Source organism: Myxine glutinosa, chromosome 2 (assembly GCF_964187855.1).
Source record: "Myxine glutinosa chromosome 2, kmMyxGlut1.1, whole genome shotgun sequence".
Lineage (NCBI taxonomy): Eukaryota > Metazoa > Chordata > Myxini > Myxiniformes > Myxinidae > Myxine > Myxine glutinosa.
Window position 1 is genome coordinate 123017092 of NC_136262.1, and position 26484 is coordinate 123043575.

The following is a 26484-nucleotide window of genomic DNA, read 5'->3' on the forward strand; positions in this document are numbered from 1 at the left end:
ATGAAAGCCTTGTATGTGGTGAGGAGCTCAGGTGTGCCAAGGAAGGACTCCGCACGACAGAGGATGCCCAGTCGGCGACTGTCTTTGGAGGCCAGCTTGGAAATGTGGTTTTCCCAAGAAAGATCATGGCAGATAGTGAAACCCAAAAGCTTGAGCGACAGAACTTCTTGGAGAGGATTGTTGAGAAAGTAGATGGGAGGGTTTTCCAGTCGGTCTTTTCAGAGAGACATCGTAAGAGTGTGAGATTTGTCAGGATTGAAAGACATGTTCCACTTGTTTGACCAGTCTGTGATTTTGTCCAGGTCTGCAGAGAGTGAGGAGGCTGCAGACTGCCGATCTGAGGGATGAGGAATGGAGCGGCAGAGAGTGGTCATCAGCAAAGAGATAGAGGATTTTCCAGAGAGTCGGAGAGATCATTGATGAAGACCAGAAAAAGCAAAGGGCCCACTACCTTGGGGAACTCCAGCCAGAACAGGAAGGGGAGATGAGAGAAATCCATTCAGGGCCACACGTTGATTACGACCAGAGAGGAAGTCCGCAACCCATGCGTAGAGATTTCCATGGATACCATAGGAGGAGAGTTTGGTGAGCAGAGCTGGGTGCCAGACCGCATCAAAGGCACGTGATATGTCAAGGGAGACAGCTCTGATTTCCTGTTTGGCATTGAGGACTTCCATCCATTGTTGAGACAGCAGAAGCAACATGTCCAAAGTAGAATGACCTGGTCTGAATCCAAATTGATGATCAAAGATCAAGCCATTGGAGAAGAGGAAGGATTTGATATCCGAAGCAATGATGGATTCCATGACTTTGCTGATAATTGGGAGCAGGCTGATTGGTCTGTCATTGCAAGGATCTGTTTTTGCACCTTTTTGTGTGAAGTGGTGAAGTGGTAATGTTTACTGATTTCCAAGATGTTGGCAGATAACCTTGAGCAAAAGAGAGGGTGAAAAGAACATAGAGAGGGTGAGATAGAGCGGCAGAGCAGGATTTTAGGACCCGTGGGCTGATGACGTCTGGTTCAGTTGCAGAATCAGAGTCGAGGTTTGACCAAAACTTCTCCAGCTTGTCAGGACAGAAGGACACCGAGTCCAGGAGCAGTTGGGTTCGACTGGGAAAGGTCGGTGCAGAGAGAGATGGGTTTGGCACACAATATTTTGAGGCAAACACAGAGTTGAGGCATTCGGCTTTGTCACGTGCGCTGTCAACTGTGTAGCCATTTGAGGTAAGGGAGTGGATGGAGGGGGAACAAACACCAGAAACAGATTTGACCAGACACCACCAGGATTTGGAGGAAGGAGACAGGTTTGAGAGTTCAATCTTGAGTGTGGAGAGATAGTGATTCCTGGCACTCCTGAGGGTAGACACTTGTTCCGAGCTTGGTGGAAGGAACTGAGATTGCCTTCAGTTGGATTTGCCTTCCAAGAGGCAAAGGCAAGTTGTTTCAGGGCAACTGCCTCACCACAAGATTCAGTCTTCCCTGGATGGGAGGAAGGGTATGACAACTGAAGACGAGATGGGATAAATCTGTGCATGAGAGAGAGCAGTTTGCTTTGGAAGAATTCCCAAGAAGAATTGATGTCAGAAGCAGTAGAGATGGGAGACCAGTCCAGATGATTGATGGCTGCTTGCAAACCGTGCCAGTCAGCCTGAGTGAAATGCCAGACTCGTCGGCGCGGAGGAGGATCTCTGAGAATGGCCTTAGAGATGTGCACTTTAACAAGCAAATGATCAGAAGAACCAATTGGAGCAGAAGAAGAGCAGCAGACATTTGCAGGGAAGTTTGTCATAACCAAGTAGAAGAGAAGATACTCCATTGACTGAGATGCGGTCGGGAAATTGACAGATTGTGTGAGTCCCAATGAGTCGCAGAAGTCCTTTGCTGAGGTGCCATGGCTAATGAGAGAGGTACCCACACCCAGCCAGCTGGCATGATGACAGTTGAAGTCGCCACATATGAGGAAGAGAGAGTTTGGATGAGTTGATAGAAGTTGGTCCATGTTGTCCGACAGTGAAATGTAAATGGAGTCATTACTGTTTGGAGGACGGTACAGAACACATATGAACAAAAGGTGGGAGCGGAGCAAAGCGAGGTTGTATCAAAGCGAGGTTGTAGCAAAGCGAGGTTGTATCAAAGCGGGGTTGTATCAAAGCGTGGTTGTATCAAAGCGGTGTTGTATCAAAGCGGGGTTGTATCAAAGCGTGGTTACATCAAAGCGAGGTTGCATGAAAACGGGGTTGTATCAAAGCGGGGTTGTATCAAAGCGGGGTTGTATCAAAGCGTGGTTGCATCAAAGCGGGGTTGCATCAAAGTGGGAAGCCAGTCATCCTAAACCAGTCAGCACTGCCATCTTTTATGAAGTCGCAGTTCTCGTTATTATTATTATTATTTCGCTGTGATTTTTCGGGTTTATTCCCTTTAAAATTCATTTTCTCGGCAAATGTTGGTCGGATTGACAAAAAATTTTCATGATTGTATGACCCCAAAGACCAAGAGGACTCAAAAGACCCCAAGGATCCAAAATATCCCGAGGACTCCGAAGACCCAAACGATCCTGATGACCCCTCATATATATATATATATATATATATATATATATATATATATATATATGTACAGACTTGGCATTTAATATGGAATTTTTTTTTTTCTTGACTTGGGTTTACTTTCTTAACTCGGTATATCAATCTGGTGAGTTTATTTTACGCTTCGGTGATTTATTTGTTAAAAGAACCATGTCACTGATTGTCTGTCGCAGCAAGAAGTCAATAACAGGATTATATCACAGGTGGCGTGACAAAATGTACGGACAGGTACATTTGACGATTGGCTTCACAATCGGGTATACAAGGGTTGTTGCGTTCTGTATTAGTGGAAAACAACTGCTGCACGTCTACAAAAGTTATTGCCGCTTCCGCTGGAGATGGTCCGTCAACTCGACAATGCTGTTTGTCATTTAGTGGTGGCTTTACGAAATTCCGGCATGAAACAGTGTGCTATTGCTCGGCAGTATGGCATCACTCAAGCTCAGTTGTCAAAGATCCTGAAACGAAATGCTCAGAGGGGTGTCCCTACTCCAATACCGAGGTCAGGACGTCCCCGCAGAACCACAAGGAGGGATGATCGCCAGCTGCACTGGTTAGTCCGCAATGGCCGTACCAAGTCAGCTAATCGGCTTAGGGCTGAGTGGCAGCAACTGACAAATGTGCCTGTATCCAGAAGGCCAGTCAACCAACGACTGGTTCAAGCAGGCTATCGTGCCAGGCGTCCCCTGAGAAAGCCACGTTTGACCAGACAACACCGCCAGCGCCGATTGCAGTGGGCCAGAGAGCACCGTCAATGGCAGCCAGGACACTGGAATCACGTGATTTTCAGTGACAAGTCTAGATATCTGGTCTATCGTCAATATGGCCGCGTCAGAGTGCACAGACAAGTGCATGAAGCCTACAACAAAGATTGCATAGTGCCAATAGTCCAAGCTGGAGGTGGTGGGGTGACCGTTTGGGCTGCTTTTCATGCAGGGGGCAAAACTGACCTGGTTGTTCTGAATGGAAACCTGAACCAGTTCAAGCACAGGGCCATTCTGGAAGAAACATTGCTTCCATTTGTTCGTGCGGCCTTTCGAGGAAACTTTGTCTTCCAAGATGACAATGCACAGCCTCATCGTGCTCGCATGATCCAACACTTTCTTGCTGACCGTGGTGTAGAGCATATGGAGTGGCCTGCCATGTCCCCGGATATGAATCAGATAGAGAACTTGTGGGCAGAATTAACGCGTCAAATCGACAACTTGGACCAGCAGCCTGCCTCTGTGCGTGAATTGCAGCAGGCTATTGTAACTGCATGGCAAGCGATTCCTGTCCAAACCGTGGCAAATCTCGTGAACAGCATGTTCGTGCTCTCAACGTGTACGTGCTCTCCTGAATGCTCGTGGGGGTTAAACGAAGTACTGAACTGTAATTTTACTGTCCGTAATCCCAGTCGTAATTTAACTTTTGTTTTTGTTTAAAAAATTTTTTGGCTAATGTGCAAAATAAAGAGATACTTCTGGAAAACGCACAGAAGTTTAACACAGTACTGTCCGTGAATTGAGTTCGATATCAGTTTACATCACTTTCAAGGATCAATTTATTTGCTTCGAAATGTCAAATGTGGTTTTTGTTTCTTTTAAAGGTCACATTAACAAAATCTAGAATAATTTCAACATAATTCCAATGAACTTTTGGTTCTAAGTCATCTTGAAAAGTAAGTTCACCCCCACAAAAAAAATATTCCATATTAAATGCCAAGTCTGTATATATATATATATATTGTTACGGTTCTCTACGCCGCCCTTAATCCCCTTATCAAGGGGGGATTAATCCCCTTGTCATTCTGGGCTTGGCGGAACTGAGACTTGAGACGTCCCTCTCGGACACACGCGGAGTAGGGTTTCGGGACCACTTCTCGCTCGTACCTAATTCCCCACGCTGCCCTGGGAGCGATAGAAACAAGCCTCGCATGAACCACGTGTGGTTTGTGTACGCCGAGCGGATTGCGTTCATGTGGTCCGCGCAGTTACTTAGAGGTTGGAACCCGATTAGAGCGGTTGTGCTCGTGCCACGCTTCGTCAAATGAGGAAACCACAGAAACGATTGAATCAGGAAGAAAGGAAGAACAAAGGGTTTAATTATTTCCCACACGTATATACAATGTTCAGGGACGCAGAGACACAGAGTAGCCTTAAACAGTCGTCACTTATCCCTTGGACAATGGGCCCGTCTCACACTCACACAGGGAATTGCAGATGGGTAGATGTTCCCCAACGCGTCCACGTGGTCGTCCAGAGACGGCCTCCGTCCGGCTCTCCACGGCCCCGGCACGTCCCGCGAAGATGGTGGCAGGCGAAGGCAAGGACTCGTGGCGCGTCTCCCGAACAAAGCAGATGTTGGGGCGGAACGGCAAAGGGCGGACTTTAGCGCGGCTGGCGGTTACTCAGCCATTCTCACTCGCGTGTCTCAAATGCGCTGTATTCGGTTCAAGCGCGTCTGGCTGCGCCCGCGTATATGTACAGTTCTCACACGCGGCCAACTCCTCTTTCCATACACTCCGAGCTGGTTAGCATGCGCGTTCTCGTGCAAGTTCTTTATAACGATCCTCTCTCGCGAGTCCTCAAGTTCATGAACTTTCACCGCTCATCAAGTCCTTCCCTCTCGCAGCAAGTCCTTTACTCATCGGTGTTCCCGTGCTAGTCCTTCGCTTCAGTCCTTTCATGCTCTCCACTTACAAGTCCTGTACAACGCGAGTCCTCACTCTTTGCTGCAGTCATTCGCTTCAGTCCTGTCGAGGGCTTTGCACAGCGGGTCTTATAGCTACGCCCCCGAACCTTCTGGAACACTCTCGGTCCTTCTCGCCATGCCCTGTGACGCAACGCCGCCGTTACCACCTCTGAGCTCTGATTGGTGGCTCGTGCTTACCGTCATCGCTTCTGCCGCTCCGCCTCGGTCCTCCTGACCTACCGAGCCTGCCTCGTGTTACTCGCCCAAAATGGACCCACGTTAACGCAAATGGGATTGAGGCTATGGACATAGGATTGTCGGTGACAGTAGGGCCTATTCTCTTGGCTCTACTCAATGCAGAACTAACAAAGGAAAAGGACTAAGCTCACAAATACTAGGACATAACTATACTATTGCGAGGCTACATGTTGCTTGTGTGACTAACTATGGGGGGCGAATTTTAACCTTTATTAGACTCACTTGACAGACTCAAAACCGCAACAATATATACACAAAGAATTAAGTTAAGCACCCCTACACAACGAATTAAGGTAAGCACCCCCTAATATATATTCTTTGTGTATATGTATACATTGGCATATATTCTAAGGTATGTGAGATCAAATAATGATTGGTATGACATTAGCAATTATCCATTGATGAAATTGAGTGATCAAAGTGAAAAAAAGTGATTGGTTGAGTCAGTGATCCGATCACGTGGGTCCTACACACGTTATTGACGCAAAGATCGCTAGAGGTCTTCTCAGAACAATGACTGTACGTTAGAAAACATAAACGTCATCCACACTGTCCGTGATGGACCTATAGCTCCATACTTAAATTGAGGTGAAAATATGCCTAAAATTCCCAAAAAATTTCACCTTAAATTATTCAGAATAAAATATTGAAAACGGCATGATTGTTATGTTTTTATGTGACCATAATATCACTTCTCCAGAAAATATAGCAATATCATGGGTATATTACACTGTTTTGACGACAACAAACTTGTAATGTGCGAGGTTGTAAAAAAACGGGGGGGATGCTTAACTTAATTCTTTGTGTATATATACAGCCACGTGAAAAAGTAAGTACACCCCGTGTAAAGTTTTGACTTTTTCAACATATTTCAACATACAGCTATTTGATCTTCATTTAAACAGTATTGTTAGATAAAGGTGATCTAATTGAACAAAAAACAATGAAAAATTGACTTTGCAATAATTTATTCAACAAAAAATTAACAGAGATGCCATTTCCTTCTGTGGAAAAAGTAAGTACACCCTTGGCTCTAATAGGTGGTATTGCCCGCTTTGGCAGAAACAACCTCAATTAGGCGTTTCTTATAACTGTCTGCCAGTCTCTGACATCGACTGGGAGAAATTTTTGCCCACGCCTCCATGCAGAATTATTTCAGCTGTGCGATGTTTGAGGGGTTTCTTGCATGCACAGCTCGTTTCAAATCCCCCCACAACATCTCGATGGGATTTACATCTGGGCTTTGGCATAGCCATTCCAGAACCCTCCATATCTTTCTTTTCAGCCATTCCTTGGTGGATTTAGTGGTATGTTTCGGGTCATTGTCATGTTGCAAGGTCCACCTTCGGTTGAGCTTCAACTCTCCGACAGATGGCCTCACATTATCCTCAAGCACCCTCTGGTACAATGAAGAATTCATAGTGGATTCTATGATGGTGAGCTGCCCAGGCCCTGATGCAGCAAAGCTGCCCCAAACCATAATATTTCCACCACCATGCTTTACAGTTGGTGTCAGGTTCTTGCGGTCAAATGCTGTCTTTGGTTTTCACCAAACATGTCTTCTGGTACTGTGGCCAAATAGCTCTACCTTTGACTCATCTGTCGAGAGCACATTGTTCCAGAAGTGCTGGTCTTTGCCGAGGTGTCCATTGGTAAACTTTAGTCTTGCCCTGATGTTCTTTCTGGACAGCAAATGTTTCCTCCTGGCACACCTCCCATGTAGATCAAATTTGTGCAGCCTCTTTCTAATGGTAGACTCGTGCACTTTGACATCAACAGTGGCAGGAGCTACCTGAAGGTCCCGTGATGACATTCTGGGGTTCTTAGAGACTTCTTTCAGCATCTTGTGGTCTGCTCTCAGGCTGAACTTGCTGGGGCGGCCTGGCCTGAACAAGTTGGCAGTTGTTTAGAATCTTCTCCACTTGTAGATGATCTTCCGGACAGTCGAATGATTGATTTCAAATTGTTTGGAGATCTTTTTAAATCCCTTCCCAGACTCGTAGGCATCTATAACCTTCTTTCTGAAGGCCTCAGAGAGCTCTTTTGATCTAGGCATGGTGACGCCACACTCTTCAACAACAAAGAGCAAACCAAACTAAATGTCTGAGGTTTAAATAAGACAGGTTCCTCAAAGATCCTCTCGAACGATGTTCTAATAATTTGCACCTGAGCTGGTGCACCTGATTCTAATTTTAGGTATTTGAAGTATTGATAAATGTAGGGGTGTACTTACTTTTTCCACATGTGAAATTTGCATTTGTTTATTTAAATTATACAATGGACTACAAAATGTAAATGTTTCATGATAGTTGTTGTATTATATCACCCTTATCTATCAATATTGTTGAAATGAAGATCAAATAGCTGTATGTTGAAATATGTTGAAAAAGTCAAAACTTTACATGGGGTGTACTTACTTTTTCACGTGACTGTATACACCAGAGTATACCATATACCCGTATCTACAGTCAAATGCACCTCTCTCTATTCATTCAAGAGTGATGAGTGATAACTATTGGCACCTCATGCTTTGCCCCATTCCAAACCTTCATCTCTTCTACACCTGATGCCCTCCATACCCCTTTCCCCTTATTTGCATGTTTCTCTTTGATACCGCAGATACCGATCTCTTATTGATACCGATACCGATACCGATCAACCGATTTGATACTGATCTCTTTGATGAGTGATACAACGGTTGCTCGAGTGAGATGTGCATGGAATAAGTTTCGGGAACTGAGTGGCGTGCTGATGAGGAGGGGAGTGTCATCGAAGCTGAAGGGAAAGGTGTATGCTGCATGTGTGAGAAGTGTTATGATTTATGGGAGTGAGACATGGGTAATGAACGTAGAGCAGCAACGAAGGCTGGAAAGGGTGGAAATGCGAATGGTTCGGTGGATGTGTGGAGTATCGTTGAGAGAGAGGAAGACAAATGATGAATTGCAAAAGATGATGGGAATAGAGCCTGTGATGGATGCTGTGAAGAGAAACAGGTTGAGATGGTTTGGTCATGTGTTGAGGAAGGATGAAAGTGACTGGTTGAAAAGAGTGATGGAAGTGAATGTAGAAGGAAGTAGAGGACGGGGAAGACCGAGAAATACTTGGCTGTAGATGGTCGAAGAAGAAATGCGGGCAAGGGGGTTAACAAGGGGAGATGCAGAAAATAGGGCAAAATGGAGAACATTGTCATGGGGACCGCAAGGCTAACCCCCGCTCTTGCATGGAAAATGGCCCTAAAATGCCTGTTGTTGTTTCTATGCCTTAAATATTTGATTGAAATGCTTTGGCATTGTTTTTCGTTTCAGACGTGGACATGTTGTCCAGTACGACGATGCAGCGACTATTGTGAAATTCCTGGCTTCTATGCGACCCTTTGCCCAGTCATTTGACATCTATTTAACTCAGGTATGAATCCTTCCTCTAGCTTTCCTGATTTCCTTTTCTGACCATTCTAACACACTTGAATTTCCAAATTCTTTGTTTCCTCTTTCCTTTTTTTGTATTCATCATAAGTGAGGTAATGAGCTTTTATTATGCTCTCTAAAAATGGACTCCATAATGTTTGTCTGTTTTCATTTTAGATTCTGCGTGTACTGGGAGAGAGTTCAATTGCAGTTCGGACGAAAGCAATGAAATGTCTATCGGAGGTTGTCTCGGTGGATCCAAGCATACTTGCAAGGGTAAGTTCAAAATATTTTTTCTGTATGTTCTGCCTAGTCACAGGTCTCCTCATCCAGCCATTATCCTCTTTACCATCATTGGTCCTGAGATTATTCTTCTTCACGTTTTTTTCCTTGTGCCTTCACATTTTTTATGTCTATGTACTTGTCTTACTTCCTTTCAACTCATTGTATTATTAGCCCCCATTGGACATTGAAACGGGGGCTTATGGATTAGGTCTCGTCCATCCTTCCATGCGTCTGCAACCACACCTCGGAGATGTATTGACCGATTTTGTTCATACTTGGCATGAAGACAATACATGACGGTTTACATTTGCACATCATTTTGTTTCACGATGCGATCAAAGATGGCCGACTGACGGTCACTTTGTTACTTAAACGTGTCCCCAACCATTTATTGAACATGCATACCGACGTCACAATGTCCTACACTTTAATTGAGGTCAAGCACTGGTCCAGGCTATTGGAATACCGCTAGGTTGCAAGACATTTTGAGACCTTGCCAATACGTTTTCTGCTTTCGTTTTCAGTTAGGACCTTGCAGTCGATAAGTAGATGATGTGTTTCACAGGTACAGACAGCAGTCCATCAAATCTTCCACCAGGAAAAAGAGAACAGGACCTGGATGGCAAAGCCATTCGCCGCATTGTCAATACCCGCGATGTCCCAGTCGTTTCAAATTGGAGAAAACTTCATGTCCTTGGGTGGAAACAAAGCAAACTTTGCTGAGTTCTTATCAGAACAGGTGTTGGTGAAGGCAGACTCTGCTAATGGCTATGAAGTAGTGGTAGGAGAAGAATTTCCAGACAAGGAACATGTTCAAGCATCGTCTGGATGGGATGTTACCTCCTTGCAATGAACTGATGAAGAAGCAGATACAAGATTAATTTTTCATGGGAATGATGCTTGTCGGGAGGGGGATTTGAGAGGCTGGTTGTCGTTTGCAGAGACACAGATGTCTTGTTGCTACTTATACACTTTGTCAGCCAGCTCAGCAAGGAAGTTTGGTTTCAATCTGGAACAGGGAAGCAGAGCCATTTTGTCAAGGTACATGAGATTGACCTACCTGTGCCGATCCGCGGAAACCTCCCTGCTTTCCATGCAGTGACAGGCTGGGATAGAGTCTGCAGCATGTTTGGCGTTGGAAAGAAGTGAGCATGGAAAACATTTCATTCCAATCCCCAAGTCCTGAACAATCTTGGAATTGGCGATCTTCCTGCAGACACAGCAGCTGAAGCTGAAGCCTTCGTATGGTGCCTGCACTTACCCAATTCTAAAGTAAGGGATGTAAACGAGGCAAGGAGCAGTCTATTTCAGAAAGGGGTGAAGGAACTGTCAATGCTTCCACCTACACATGATTCCCCACAGCAACACATCATGAGAGCACACTACCAAACAATGGTCTGGCGAACAGCAAGTGTCCCTTCTCCAAAACTACCACTTGCTACGGACAGCGGATGGTGCATGAAGGACAATGAGTTGAAGCTAGTGTTCAGACAACCAGACAACCTGTTCCAGTAGAGTATCCACCCCTGCACTTTGGCAAATGCAATAACTGTTCAACCTCATGGTATACGTGCCGTTCACGGGACTGAAATACATGGGCGCTTGTTCTTGTGTTCACCATGTATGTCACAAGCCTTATTGCCTACATGCTGAAGACTATGAACAGAGCGAACTCTTACGGTAATGATTTGTGTTCACAAATAAACTGGTAAACACCACATATTTATTTCAAGATTGACAAACAAACAAGAGCATAGTCAGGGGAAAGAGCAGGATGTGTGATAAACAGTAGTTGTGTACAAGGGTGAGTGATGAGACTTCAGAGATGTGAACGGTGTATCAAGGGTATTCATATCTAAACCTGTTAATTTTTCTGTAAAGTTGTGTATAAATTTTTTACAATTAATGAAAGGGGGGAAGGAGACAGAAGTCCTGGTTTGTTGGCTTTTGTTACGTGTTCCTCCCCGACCTCCTGGTCTCGGTAAACCTCCGAACCCCGAGAGGAGCCACGGCAGAAAAATATGTTATTCTGTGTCAGTAATCAATAGTGAAACCACACCAATGATTATAAACGAACAAGTGTTGTATTAAAAATCACACACAATAGTCTAGTAGGAAGACTAGGTCCCCCTGCACCCCCCGGAGATATACTTCTAATCAGTGTTTCTAGATTGGAAAAAATGTGTAGAAAATGACTAGCTATGGCCCCAAGCTGAAAAAATGTCCCACATACCATTTTTATGCAAATTACTGCTGCAAATTTTATGCAAAATTATGCAAATTTTATGCAAATTTTTGATGAGGAGTAGAGTTGAGGGGTCTTTGAGGGCTTCATCGAGGTGCTCTCGGTTGCAAGACTGGGTCATTCTGAGAAGCACAGCAGGGTCAGAGATCATGATGTTCTCCTCCTCAGTGAATCTCTCCATCAACAGCCTCTCCATTGCCTCACACACTGTTTTGAGGCAAAAGAGGGACTTTGCGTAGGCCTTTCCACTGAGAACACCTTTGAGAGATCCACTTGTTACTAGTTGTGCCTCAAAGAGAATCTCTGCATATCCAGAACCACGCATCTTGTGTCCAGTGAGCATCCCGATGTAGTTCATGGATGTGTGGAAGGGTCCAATCGTTACTACATGACTAGCAAATTCATTTGGCCAGCGCCAGATGATGGGAAGGGCTTTCATGCAGACACCCAGATCAAATGTATTCAGGACCCATCTCTGACCCACCTCAGCAGTTGCTGCCTCGGAACGCTTCAGTAGCTCACGAACAACTGCGTTGTCTGTGATCGGTTGGTGGATAGGCGTGCAGTAGTCGACTGTTGATTTGCTGGGTGGGGGAGAACCAGTTGCAGAGGTGAAACCCCCTAGCCCAGGCACAGGCTGCAGGCCATTGCCATGCCATGCAGGCACCAGGCACAGACCGATCACAGACAACGCAGTTGTTCGTGAGCTACTGAAGCGTTCCGAGGCAGCAACTGCTGAGGTGGGTCAGAGATGGGTCCTGAATACATTTGATCTGGGTGTCTGCATGAAAGCCCTTCCCATCATCTGGCGCTGGCCAAATGAATTTGCTAGTCATGTAGTAACGATTGGACCCTTCCACACATCCATGAACTACATCGGGATGCTCACTGGACACAAGATGCGTGGTTCTGGATATGCAGAGATTCTCTTTGAGGCACAACTAGTAACAAGTGGATCTCTCAAAGGTGTTCTCAGTGGAAAGGCCTACGCAAAGTCCCTCTTTTGCCTCAAAACAGTGTGTGAGGCAATGGAGAGGCTGTTGATGGAGAGATTCACTGAGGAGGAGAACATCATGATCTCTGACCCTGCTGTGCTTCTCAGAATGACCCAGTCTTGCAACCGAGAGCACCTCGATGAAGCCCTCAAAGACCCCTCAACTCTACTCCTCATCAAAAATTTGCATAAAATTTGCATAATTTTGCATAAAATTTGCAGCAGTAATTTGCATAAAAATGGTATGTGGGACATTTTTTCAGCTTGGGGCCATAGCTAGTCATTTTCTACACATTTTTTCCAATCTAGAAACACTGATTAGAAGTATATCTCCGGGGGGTGCAGGGGGACCTAGTCTTCCTACTAGACTACAAGAATAACGGTACAACCAATAGCAATCAAAAGTGCACTCAATACATCTTAAGATGGTACCATCAGCTAAAGTAAGATAACTCACTGCGCTCCCAGTGAATGAAAAAGAACACTCCTCAATGTATATAACTCAAAGGTGATCCCCTCCTGCGAGTAGTGAAGAGGGGATGAGGCGATGAGGCGTAGGTAAAGCGTGGACCGTCACGTGGTCCAAACCAAAAGCAAACTGGCGTCGGAAAGGGAAATCCCAAAGGCGCGATCCAGACGTGCACATTCACCGTTCAATCAGCGAACCGCCATGTAATCTTCAAATGCCGCTTTTGCGCACACACATCCCCGGCAGATGACAGGATGGTGAGAAAAGCTGACGCGTAGCAAAACCTTTTTCGGTGAACGAAGCGCGGGGTTCAAAATGGCCGACGGCTCTTACTTGAGTCGAAGCGACCTGGCGGGGATTCTTCAGAACCTCAACGCCTATACCTGACTACGCAGGTTTCTCAATCCTCCAGCGATAACACCTATCGCAGGAAATTCCTTTCAAGGAAACTCAAAGTTCACTCGCGACTTTCGTTCGATCACGCTCGCTACGGAGCTTCAAGACACGCGTCTTGTCCGACTTTTTCTCACCTTCTTCCTCTTCTTCCTCCTCGTCGTCGTCCGGTTCCGGTTTAATTAAAAACATTAATTCTTTTTACCTTTTGAAAACAGTTCATAAACAATAAACCTTTGGAAGACAATAATAGTACATTGAATCAGAAATATTTCAAGTGGAGGAAAACCCCAACAACGGAAGTGACGAATCCGTAATACTTTCCCTAACTTGTGGAAGTTCACTTCAACTTTACCTAACTTGTGGAAGTTCACTTCAACTTTACCTAACTTGTGGAAGTTAACTTCAACTTTACCTAACTTGTGGAAGTTGTCTTCAAATGTCACACATTTGCGATTTTATTAAAGTTTTTGTAAAAACTTCAATTATATTTAGAGTCGTATTTAAATAAGTGATAACTTTATGTACATTTTTAATGTGGTTTCCATGGCAACCATTTTGCCCATTAAACGGCTGAATAATGATAAGCAAAGTTTTATCATCATTAGATGTGTCATATCCCATGCAAAGTCCAACGCTCATCGCTAAAAATTAAGAGCATATAGTCCGACCTGTGGAGGTATGCATTTTACGTGTTTAAATGTGCATATTTTAGGTGAATCTGACCTCATTTCTTAGTTACAATGGTTGCCATGGAAACAATTCTTTGTGTTAATCAGTTGTTGATTAGTTGACCTTAAGGCCTATTCCCAAAGTAAAAGTGAATCCATTGCACACAATTTGCTGAAGCTATTGAACTTCTTCCATTGATTGAGGTTACGTGATAATAAATTTATGTACATTGTCAACGTGGTTTCCATTTTAAACCATTTGCACAATGCAGTGTGAATGTGTGAATAATGATACCAAGTAAAGTTTCTAGTCATTGGATGCATCATATGCAATGTGAAGTCAAACGCTCATTGTGTTAATGAAGAGCATCGTCCGAACTGTACATGTTCATGTGGGCATTTTACACCGTCATACATGCAACAACCCTGGTGTTGGGCTAGCGGCTAGGGTGCCGGCTTAGGATCCCAGGATCCTGGGTTCGAATCCCGGTCGATCGCTGAATTAACGCCAGGGGGGTTGACTCAGCCTGTCATCCTTCCGAGGTCGGCTAATTGAGTACCAGTTCACTGGTAATTCCCTGTTTGTCGCTAAAGGCGGCAAAAAGGGTTGGCGTCAGGAAGGGCATCCGGCCGTAAAACATTGCTTCAAAAAGGGGACCAAAAAAAACAACAACAACCACGGTTCCCGAAAAAGGCCAACCCCCGCTTGCGGGGAAAAATGGCCTCTAAAGGTGGTTATATACATGCATATTTGAGGACTATTTTACCTCGGTACTTTGTTCTAATTGTTGCCATGGAAACATTCAATTGTTTTTTGCTGATCAGCATTTGATCAGGAGACCTTAATGTTCATTCTGAAAGTAAAAGTGAATCCATAGCACAAAATATGGCGAAGCTATACAAACTTCTCCAGATCGAAACTATTTTTGATGTTATTTTTGTTCATTTTTTAAACTAAATGTCGTGACCTTTGACCTTAACCTTTGACCTTGACATTTTTTTTTCCTGAAACCAGTTGGTACATGTTATCACAAAACATATATTTGAGCATTTGAATCGGTCATTTGGTGCTTCAAATAATTTTTATGAATAATTAATATTTTTTAGAATATTTTTGAGGTCATTACCATGGCAACCAGATATCTCCCCGACAGGACATTTTCAAAACTGCCAACAAGCATTTTCATAAAACTCAGGATGTAAGCTTTCCAAAAATACCTGTTGGCGGCTTCTAACTTGTGGTACTCCCTAAACTCATTTCTCGGTCACTTTTTGCGATGCTGCTAATAGACTGTATTACAAAATTAGTTGGATGAGTTGGTTAGGCGACAAGAACAAGCCAATTAGATTTTGGTTCAGGTCGGAATCTAGATCCGGCCTATCAGTGGGATACAAAATGTAAACTGTTCAGCCTGGTGGATGTATGCGTTCTACCGAGTGTCACACAAGTTATGGACTGAAACACTCAAAGAAACACTATGAATCTGGGTCAATAGACAGGTAGTTATGAATAGGTTCCACACAACATTGTGCCACCATTTTGTTGCATGACCAGAAGTGATTGTGCAAGGTAGTTGCACAAGATATCACTTCGTGTGCACACATCACAAACCAGAGGCCTGTCGCAGTCACTGTCGGCGAGCCTATCTCTGCGTCAACGCTGTGTTCTGTGGAATCAATCTGCGATATCATAATCAATTCCTTTGCTGTCCTGTTATTATTGCCCTTAGTGATTTTAAACCATCGGGCAATTCCACGGTTACTCACATTACATATACATTATATAGATGCATTTGAAGGAGCGGCGCTCCAACGCGAGTCGAAAGAAGTGACGCGACCAAAGACGGAATTCGTCCGAGTTGCTTTATTGAAACAAAACAGCTCAGGTATTCTGACCAAAAGCCCGTTTATCGGGCAGCAATATATATACACATTTATGTCGGGAAGTTTGCCCGGCACAAGCTATACCGGGCATGCCCGGGTGTCAAGGGCGAGCCTTGGAAAGGCGAGTCTGGACCTGCCCGGGCGTGTTTGGCTGCGGCCTGGCAAGTCGAGGCTGGGCGTGCCCGGGCGCTCTGGACGAGCACTGGAAAGGTGAGAGCGGGCATGCCCGGACGCTCTGGGCGAGCCCTGGAAAGGCGATAGTGGGCATGCCCGGACGCTCTGGGCGAGCCCTGGAAAGGCGAGAGCAGGCATGCCCGGGAAAGACGAGACCGGGCGTGCCCGGGAGGTTCGGGCGTGCCCGGGAACAGTGAGTCCGGGCATGCCCGGGAGAGGCGCGTCTGGCCGTGTTCTGGCCGGTGCAAGGCGATTGTGTGCATCCAGCGGTAACCGCTACACACGCCCCTCCAGAATCGACCTGCACCGGCAGGGTCAATTTAAGGGGGGTCCGGGTGACCCGGCCGAAGCGACCCCTGGAGGGTCGTGGGGAGGGGTCCGACGTGGTGGTGGGTGGTCGAGCGGGGGGAACTGTGGACAGGGGTCGGCCTCGCCGCGGAGGAAGGGCCAACCGTGGTGGTCGGTCGACGTCCATGTGCGCTGGTTTGAGGCGGTCCACAGAGATCCGGTCCGACCGGCCGCCAACGTCGACGACAAAGGACTTGTCGCCCCGTCGCAGGACCCGGAAGGGCCCGTCGTACGGCGGCCGGAGTGGCCCCCGGGGCGCGTCATGACGCACAAAGACGTACTCCGCTGTGCGAAGCGCCGGGGGGACGTAGGACTGGGGGCCACCGTGGCGGGACGTTGGCACGGGGGCAAATCGGCGGGCGGCCTCCTGGAGGTCCGAGCGCTGGTGTGCGGCGGACCAGGGACTGGTAGCGTCGGGCACGAACTCGCCCGGGACGCGGAGCGGCTGGCCGTAGACGAGCTTGGCGGCGGACGCCCGGAGGTCCTCCTTGGGGGCCGTGCGGAGGCCCAAAAGGACCCACGGCAGCCGGTCGGTCCAACCGTCGTCCTGAAGGCCGGCCATGAGTGCGGCCTTCATGGAGCGGTGAAACCGCACGCACAACCCGTTGGCTTGGGGGTGGTAGGCCGTGGTGCGGTGCAGCGTGACCCCCAACGAGCGGGCGACCGCGCCCCAAAGTTCGGACGTGAACTGTGGGCCGCGGTCGGACGAGATGACTTTGGCCATTGCGTAGACCAACGGCTTGTGGTCGACGAAAGCCGTGAACGGGCGGCCCTCCAGGAGGTGTCGGAAATGGCGAACGGCCAGGAATAGACCGAGCAGCTCGCGGTCGAACGTGCTGTATTTTAACTTGTTCGGCCGGAGCTGCCGGCTGAAAAAAGCGAGTGGCTGCCAAACCCCGTCCACCCATTGTTCATGGACGGCGCCCACCGCGTAGTTTGAGGCGTCCGTAGTGAGGGCGATGGGCGCGTTGAGCACCGGGTGAGCCAGCAGCGTTGCGTCGGCGAGGGCCCGTTTTGCGCTCGCGAAGGCCGCGTCCATGGCCGCGGACCAAACGATGTCATGCTTGGCCGGCTTGCCCCGGAGGGCCTCGTAAAGGGGCCGCATGAGCTGAGCAGCGCGGGGGCACGAATCGGTGATAAAAATTCACCATGCCGAGGAACTCTTGTAGGGCCTTGATGGAACGGGGACGCGGGAACGTGGTGATGGCCTCGACCTTGGTCGGCAGCGGCACGGCCCCGGTCTTGGTGATGCGGTGGCCCAAAAAGTCAACGCTCGTCGTGCCGAAGTGGCATTTGGCCGGGTTGACAATTAAGCCGTGCTCGCTGAGGCGACCGAACAGTGTTCGGAGGTGGAGGAGGTGCTCGGCGCGGGACGTGCTGGCGACGAGGATGTCGTCCAGATAGACGAAAAGAAATGGCAGGTCGTGCAGCACGCCGTCCATTAAGCGCTGGAACGCCTGGGCCGCGTTCTTGAGGCCAAACGGCATCCTCAAAAATTCGAACAGGCCGAACGGCGTGATGACGGCTGTCTTCGGGACGTCGGCCGCCCGGACAGGTACCTGGTGGTATCCCCGTATCAGGTCAATTTTGGAAAATATGACCCGTCCCGCTAAACGGGCGGAAAAGTCCTGGATGTGCGGGATCGGGTACCTGTCGGGGGTGGTAGCATCGTTGAGGCGGCGGTAGTCGCCACACGGGCGCCATCCGCCCCCCGGCTTTGGCACGATGTGCAGTGGTGAGGCCCACACGCTATTGGAGCGCCGCACGATGCCGAGGTGCTCCAACGCGTCGAACTCGACCTTTGCCACGGCGAGCTTGGCCGGGTCGAGGCGGCGGGCCCTGGCGTAGACCGGCGGGCCCGTAGTGGGTATGTGGTGCTCGATCCCATGCCGCACTGCGACGGCCGAAAACGTCGGCCGTGTGAGGGCCGGGAATTCCGCGAGCAGGCGAGCGAACTCGTTCGCCGTCGGGAGGGCGCACGCCAGTTCGGTCGGCGCGGAGCTGCTCATCGTGCACGCCAGGGAGCTGAAGGTCTCGGCGTTGACAAGGCGACGACGTTTGACGTCGACCAGCAGCCCGTGCGCGCAGAGGAAGTCGGCGCCCAGAAAAGCCATGGGGACGCAGGCGGTCACAAAGGTCCACTGAAAGCGCTGGCTGCCGAAGCAGAGGGTGACGTTGCGCGGGCCGAAAGTGCGTATGGCCGAGCCATTAGCAGCGACCAAAGAGGGGCCGCAAACGGCGTCCCGCCTGTCCTGCTCGGAGGCGGGTATGACGCTCAGTTGGGCGCCGGTGTCACAAAGGAAACGCCGCCCGGACGCTTTGTCCCGAATAAAAAGCAAGTTGCCCGAGTGGCCGGCACTCATGGCTGGGAATGAACGCCGGCCCGGCCGTTTCCCTACTTGCCGAAAGTGCACGGGGGTCGGCGCGTCCGAGCCTTGTGTCCGAACCTGGCGTGGTAATAACACCACGCCTGGTCAGGTGGAGGCCCCGGCCGTCGTGTCGGAAGCGGTTGGTGCGGCGTGGCGGCCACCAGTTTCACCGGCAGTTCGGCCTCCAACCGCGCAGGGCGCTCGGGCGTCGTAGGCGTCGCCTCGGACGGCGGCAGGCTCCAGGTAGCCGCGCCGATGTGTTGGCCCGCCGAGGAGATCTTATCGGCTTCCCTGGCGAGGGCGCGGGGATCGGTGATCGACGTGCCAGCCAGGGCGAGGCGTACGGGGTGAGGCAGCTGGCGAAGGAACAACTCGCGGAACAGAAAATCCAGAGAGTGCTCACCGAGCAACGAGAGCATATAGTCCATGCGCTCGGACGGGCGCGTGTCGCCGAGCTCGGGCAGGTCGAGCAGGCGCCGTGCGCGTGCCGCCGGTGAGAGGGCGAAAGCGTCGAGGAGGAGCGTCTTCAGCGCGTTATACTTGTCGGCAGCCGGCGGGTGCTCGAGGAGGCTCAGGGCGCGGGCCGCGGTGGCGGAACCGAGCGCTGCCACGACGTGGTGGAAGCGGGTGTCGTCCGCGGTGATGCCTCGCAGGGCGAACTGGGAGTCCGCCTGGGCGAACCAAACAGCCGCTAGGGTGCATCAAATGCCCCTATGTCAAGAAAACAATCTGTCCCCAATTTTATTTTGTTCCAGTCATAAAATAAAGTTCCTATGCAAAATTTGGTAAGGTTTTGATATCATCTGCTGGGTCCACCTCAGCAAATTAGATTTTGAGTCGGTAGTATCAGAGTCAGAAATTTGACACGCAGCTGTTTTGAGGCCCATAAATAAAAATGAAAGGATTGACCGATTGCTACATACAATAGCTCTTTGGAAAGGTATTATTGTGCTCTGTAGCAATATATAATCATCATAGGGATAGGCATATAATTCACTTATACACAAATAGTCAAAATCATGATTTTATTGGTATAATCATATGTATTATAGATACCAGAATGATATAATTTTTATTACAGTAGAATCATATATACACAATCTTAGCATTTATCATCTTAATATGAGTACATCTGACTATGGATGAACATGAAAATAGAAACAAAACAAAGATACTGTAGTTTTCATGGATATTTCTGACAGTTTAGTCTTGAGCTGCTCGCTTTCGAAGATTCGGTTTCTCCTTGCGGTTGTGCTCAACAACTTGTAGCACATTTTGGTAGTGGTCTTCACTTCTGGCTGCTGAAAGGAAGTCAGAGCTAAGCTTAACTCCCCTTTCTGCAGAGTCATTCACCACATTCAAGGCTTCAACATTAGTCCATGATGTCTGGTAGGCTGCAGAGTTAGTCCATTCTTGAACATCGGTAACTAGAAATGCCCAGTCAAGCTTCAGATGATGAAATAGGTACCATGAATCTGGTCCAACAAAATCAGCCAGAGTGGTCTTCTCAGTCAAGTCATCAGGAAATCTGGGCTTTCCAAACCCAGTACCAAACCGTCCTTGTGGGTTGGTTACTGGAAAATCTGGCTGAACCTCCAGAAGTCTGTCTGCCAGAGCACGGCGATGGTCATGAGGAACAACTGAGCTGAAGAGGGCAAGTGGAACCATCTCTTCTGTGAGGTACCAGAGATGTCGTTTGAAGGCTTTCAGGGCACTTCTTGAGATTCCAGCATTGACAGCTTCATACTGTTTCAGTTTGGAGATGAGCTGCAGGTCATTCCATGGGGCATCGGTGACAGAGGTACATGTCATCCACCAGGAGCTGTATACTAGAGTGACAAACGTGACAAATTCTCTGATCTTTGGCACTTGTTTTTCTGTGGTAATTGTACCTGCTGGAAGATCAGCGATTTGTTTTTCGAAGAGACATAATTTGATTGAGTAGAGGAGCTTCGCCATCCATCTGGCTTTATGCAGTGCACCAGGACGCCTGAAGGTTATTTGATGTTCAGCTACTTCACCATCAAGGAATACAGTACACAGATCAACAAATTCCAAATAATCATCACGTCTTAGAGATTGCTCGGTGTGACAGAGTCTGAGAACATTATTTTGCCAGTCACTTGTCAAACTTGTTGCTGCTTCATTTAGTTGAGATGGATCAAATCGTGAAAGTGGTTCATTGAATGTGTGTGGAAACATTTCAAAGTTCTTGCGAAACCTTGAGAAGAGGAAGATATCTGGTGACTTAGATGCTTCAACTTTAAGATCAGTAAAAATGTGCGTAAGAATGACTTCACCAATGTGGTGTCTGCAGCCTGACCACAGAAGAGCTTTGTTAAGCCGTTGTTGAATTGTTACACAAGCTGCACTGATGTGGCCGGTGTTAGATGCAGTTGTGTCAAATGTCAAGTTGACAACATTCTCTTGGCAGTTCCATGATTCAAGTAGGTTATTAGTCAGCTGAGCAATTATATCTCCAGATTTACGGTCTGTTCCAGGCTTGTAGGATGGAACACCCAGCAGCTTCATATCAGTTTGAGAACCCAAAAGCACAGCCAGGCATTCTTCAAAAGTGTTTTGGTTAGTTAAGCATGGAAGCAGCTTTGAGTCCCAGTGCAACGTAGCAAGCTTCGGAGGTATCCATTTGTCCTTACAGGTAGTAGCAATATGCTGTCCAATTTTGCGTCTTGATTTATCTGCTGTAGCATATGATGTTGACACCTTCGCTACATCCCCTCCTGTTTCTTCAATAAGAGCTTCTGTGAAAGCAGCCTGTTGGGTTGGTGTCATCTTCATCCTTGTTGCCAGTGAAACAAGACTGGGCCTCTTCAGGATGTCATGTGGAATGAAAACTGATGTGCCAGGTCTAACTAAACGATGATGACTTCTTGAGGTTGTTGGTGTGCTTGTTGAAGGTCCAAGAGTTACTTCTTCATCACTGTCACTAATATTATACACAGTGGTTGTAGTATTTATGTTGAACTCCAGCTCCATACTTGCTCGCCTCTCTGATTCTTTTTCCTCGCGGTTCACTTTACGCTGCATCTTATCTGCCAACAGTTTATCTTGGCAGCCAAATGTTGCACAGCGATCTGTCTTCATAGATTCCAGGAATGCTAAGTCTTCAGGATTCTTGATGTGAGAACTAGCATCATTGGGCCACAAGGGAAATGTCTCCATAAATTTCATCTCCATTTGATTCACCTTTGTGATGCTTGCTGGAGTTGTTCTTCAGTTGATAGGGATTGATCTAAGCTTGGAATTATCATCTGCAAGTTTGATAATTTTCTCAATAGCCTTGCGTTCAGAGATGATAGGAATATTAGCCTTGCCATAAAATGGTGTCACTTTCTGCAGTACAAGCTTTGCTGATTCCCACCGAGAGCGTCGTTCAAGTTTGCCATCTTCCGTGTGCCACATGAAACAACGTAGTACTTGTAAACAAGTTGGAAGTCTGGTGCCATTGATCTGGGAATCTTGTTCAGTTATGGCACTTCCAAGACCAAACACCTTGGTGGACTCTCTTGTTGCAACAGATGCTTTCTTTACTGTGCCATCCATTGTTTTATCTGAAAGAAAAAGGTAGTATTAGTAACAATAATGTCATTTCATAATTATGTACAACAAATAAATCAATTATCCAATTTTATTAGAGTATAGCCTAATAATTGTTTTAATCATCTTGTCTAGTTAAAAGATCTCTGTAAAGACAAGATGACTACAACATTCAGGATATTCTTTAATTTATATATTATATTTTAAAAATACTCTTCATTTAGCTTTATATCCATATTTTGAAAAAAATCATTATTTTGACTATTTGTATATAAATGAATTGTATCCCTATCCCTATGATGATGATATATTGCTACAGAGCACAATAATACCTTTACAAAGAGTTATTATATGTAGCAATCAGTCAATCCTTTCATTTTTATTTATGGGCCTCAAAACAGCTGCGTGTCAAATTTCCAACTCTGATACCACCGACTCAAAATATGAAATGGTGAGGTGGACCCAGAAGATGATGTCCAAACCTTACCAAATTTTGCATAGCAACTTTATTTTATGATTGGAACAAAATAAAATTTGGGACAGATCAATCCAACATCTTTTTTAAAATAGTTGGGCGTTTGATGCACCCTAACAGCCGCGTGAGCCTCCCAGAAGGTAGGCAGTTTAAGAGTCACTGCCGTGTCCATGTCGGTAGGTCACCAGTGAAGGAGCGGCGCTCCAACGCGAGTCGAAAGAAGTGACGCGACCAAAGACGGAATTCGTCCGAGTTGCTTTATTGAAACAAAACAGCTCAGGTATTCTGACCAAAAGCCCATTTATCGGGCAGCAATATATATACACATTTATGTTGGGAAGTTTGCCCGGCACAAGCTATACCGGGCATGCCCGGGTGTCAAGGGCGAGCCTTGGAAAGGCGAGTCTGGACCTGCCCGGGCCTGTTTGGCTGCGGCCTGGCAAGTCGAGGCTGGGCGTGCCCGGGCGCTCTGGACGAGCACTGGAAAGGTGAGAGCGGGCATGCCCGGACGCTCTGGGCGAGCCCTGGAAAGGCGATAGCGGGCATGCCCGGACGCTCTGGGCGAGCCCTGGAAAGGCGATAGCGGGCATGCCCGGACGCTCTGGGCGAGCCCTGGAAAGGCGAGAGCGGGCATGCCCGGGAAAGACGAGACCGGGCGTGCCCGGGAGGTTCGGGCGTGCCCGGGAACAGTGAGTCCGGGCATGCCTGGGAGAGGCGCGTCTGGCCGTGTTCTGGCCGGTGCAAGGCGATTGTGTGCATCCAGCGGTAACCGCTACACATTAATCATTAATGCAATGTATTGTAATGTGAGTAACCGTGGAATTGCCCCATGGCTCTGTGGAAGGAGAACTTAAAGGTCTTACCTCTAAAGACCACCTGCTCAAAAGTTAATTGAATCGTTTTCTTAAAATATTCATTTAAATAAACATGGGACCAATCTTCCTTTGTATACATAGGAGAGACGAGCATGATGCCATGCCTAACATCATAATCCGCTCTGCTCTTTGGTCCTCAAACACAGCTTTTATACATTCATAATTGAATAGGTGGGAGGGGAAGAAAAATCACACGTAAACCCATCCCCCATAAGTCACGTAGGCAAGACCATTCATCCCCCATAGGTAGGAGGGAACACGTTCATCCCCCTCGGATTGCAATTTACAAAAACAACGTTTGCTCCATACTGCCCAACGAGGTAATTTGACCTTCGCTGTAAAGGAAAGATATGCAGATTTTAAAACGATGGGCAGGATAAAATTGCAATCCAGGTTAATTAACTTGACAATGGTCAGTTCAACCTTCGGAGGAGTTACAGAGGGCGTGCAAGTATTTGCAAATAGTTACAAAATGCAGAGTATTGTGTTATTAATGCAGATTAGATAAACAGGACATGCAGATTAGGTTTTAATGTCCGACATTTTGGCAACACTCAGTCAAAGAGCTTTACATCAATGCCCTTCAAACGAATTCATATGAACATCCATTCAATATATATATGTACACATGCAACATGTTACAAGATTTAATTATTCATGCATGATATGAATGAATCATAGTATGTAACATTGTACAGATTCATTAAAGCACAATATATTTACCTAACTAGATCCCTGTATTCATAAAGAAATATAATTACAGTTCCAAATTGATTTACCATTGCTTGGTTTGTATGGAACGAAGACAAGATGTGGTCTAACATTGCCTCTGTAGAAGTTACACTTTTCCCCATCCTGAGAAATGAATTTAAAGAAAGGAATTCAGTCAGGATGCCGGCGATAACTCACCTACTCTTCACAAAAAACACCATCTTCGCTTTTCCAATCAGAAAACAATGTAGAATAATTATTCTGCTTATAATTCCTCCCACAGCTCCCAAGAGGAAAACTGTTACTAGTGGTGAATCAAGTGCAAAAAAAGTCAAGGAAATGGTGATGTTATGACTCAGAAAGTGGAGGTTTTGGATAAGCTTGCTCCACGCGAGAGTGCGTGACGTCATTGCATGGGCAGACATTGTGGTGTTAAGGAGTCCAGTATCCGCCAAGTAAAGAAATGCGCAGAAAACATAAGGGGTAGTGAATGCTCTGATTTTGCACCTTGAGTGGGGATGATTCCAGTAAACCACTCCAGTACATGACGCATTCGTTTGGGCTAGTGGGTTTAATTTAATTGTTTAATACAATACTCACCTAGAACAGAACTAATTTTGTAATCTTTCAATGATGTATCCACGTACAGCACATTACCCAAAAATAACCGGTGGATATATCGCTTTTTGTCAAAAATCCGTCTGATTACACTTTTTGTTCAAGAGAGTGAAAAACCATGATTTTGTGTCAACACATTTTATAATATGATTACATTCAATAAAACATTTTGAGGTTTTAATTTTGGTATTTTCCTCTCTGTCTATTCTTTATAAAAAACGTAAGTTTTCTCAAAACAACATCCTGTGGATTTATCGCGTTTTGCGATGAAACTCTACACACATATATATAGAGAGACTATATATATATATATGTGTAGCATATATATTGTTGCGGTTTTTAGAACCTTCACTTTGTCAATTTAGTAGTAAATTCCCTTATACTTCAATATTCCCTTATACTTCAATGTCAATATAACCCCTGTGTACATTTCCCCTTAATTGGCTGTTAAATGAAATAATTGCACCTTAGTTAGTCCACATTGCAACACGTAGCAAATCATAGGCCCTTTCGTAGTTATATCATTATTATGTGTTCCAGGTAAGGCTGTGTGTCCAATAAATTGACTCTACGTTGCATCAAAACAAATAAGATAGGATCCCTTACGATATCCCCGTGGCCTAAAAGTGCCGCCGTTGCATTGGGCGGTTGTCAGCATCATTTTCACCACAAGACGCCATTGCCCATGTGCTCCATCTCGGGGAAGAAGAGGGAGGAGCCGCCAGAGGCACGGGCGTGGCCCCACTCGTCATCGAAGGTGGAGCCAGTGAGTCCTCGCCGGCCAACCAGAGCCGAGGTGAGCGGACCGATAGGCGTGTCCTGGAGGCCGGCGGCTTGATCGCGACTCGTCTCATAAAAAGAAGAGTGAGGGACTGCTTCGACAGACGCGTGAGGAGGCTCATGAGAGAGGAGGGAGAGAGGAGCACTGGAGAAACGCATGGCGAACGAGTGCAGATCATTCCTGGCGCGAACATCTTTCGGTGTATGAGAGTCGGTGCGCTCGTCGGCAATACCAACTGCGCTGCCTGCCAGGGTTGTTGCCGTTGAACCGGAGCGTGGACGTTCGAGCGGGATCTCAACGTCGCGCCACCGGCCCCGGACCTTCCTGCCCGCCATCTCCTTGGACCGTGTCCCCCTGCCAGCATTCCTACCATTGCCATTCTACCACCCGTGTGAGTCTGTCTGTATTGTCCTGGGTATAAGTTAAGCTTGTTTAAGGAATTGCTCTGTGTCCTTCTGCTCCTTCCATTTCTTGTATATTCTCGCCCCTTTCATTTCCTCTTGTAGATAGAAATAAACCTGTGTTCTTTCCTTACTTTGGTTTCTTCTTTCTCATCCGATCGCTTTCGTCCCTTCTTTCGATTGAGTACCTGTGGCACGATTTTGGCAGACCCGCTTTACAATCGGGTTAGTCTTTGCTAACGGCTCGGATTCCGCAGTTCGCTTCGCTCGGCGTAACTCATCAATCACGCTGCGGTCCGGGCGGGAGTATTT

At 47.0% G+C, this 26484-nt stretch overlaps 1 protein-coding gene across 1 annotated transcript in view; it reads left to right on the forward strand.

Moving 5' to 3' along the window:
• Positions 1 to 26484, forward strand: part of LOC137421314 (nipped-B-like protein A) — a 622227-nt gene that overhangs the window by 288225 nt on the left and 307518 nt on the right. The window contains exons 25-26 of the mRNA XM_078772631.1: positions 8823 to 8922; positions 9099 to 9197. Of these exons, the coding sequence (XP_078628757.1) occupies positions 8823 to 8922; positions 9099 to 9197 (199 nt within the window). The remainder of the gene's footprint in view (positions 1 to 8822; positions 8923 to 9098; positions 9198 to 26484) is intronic.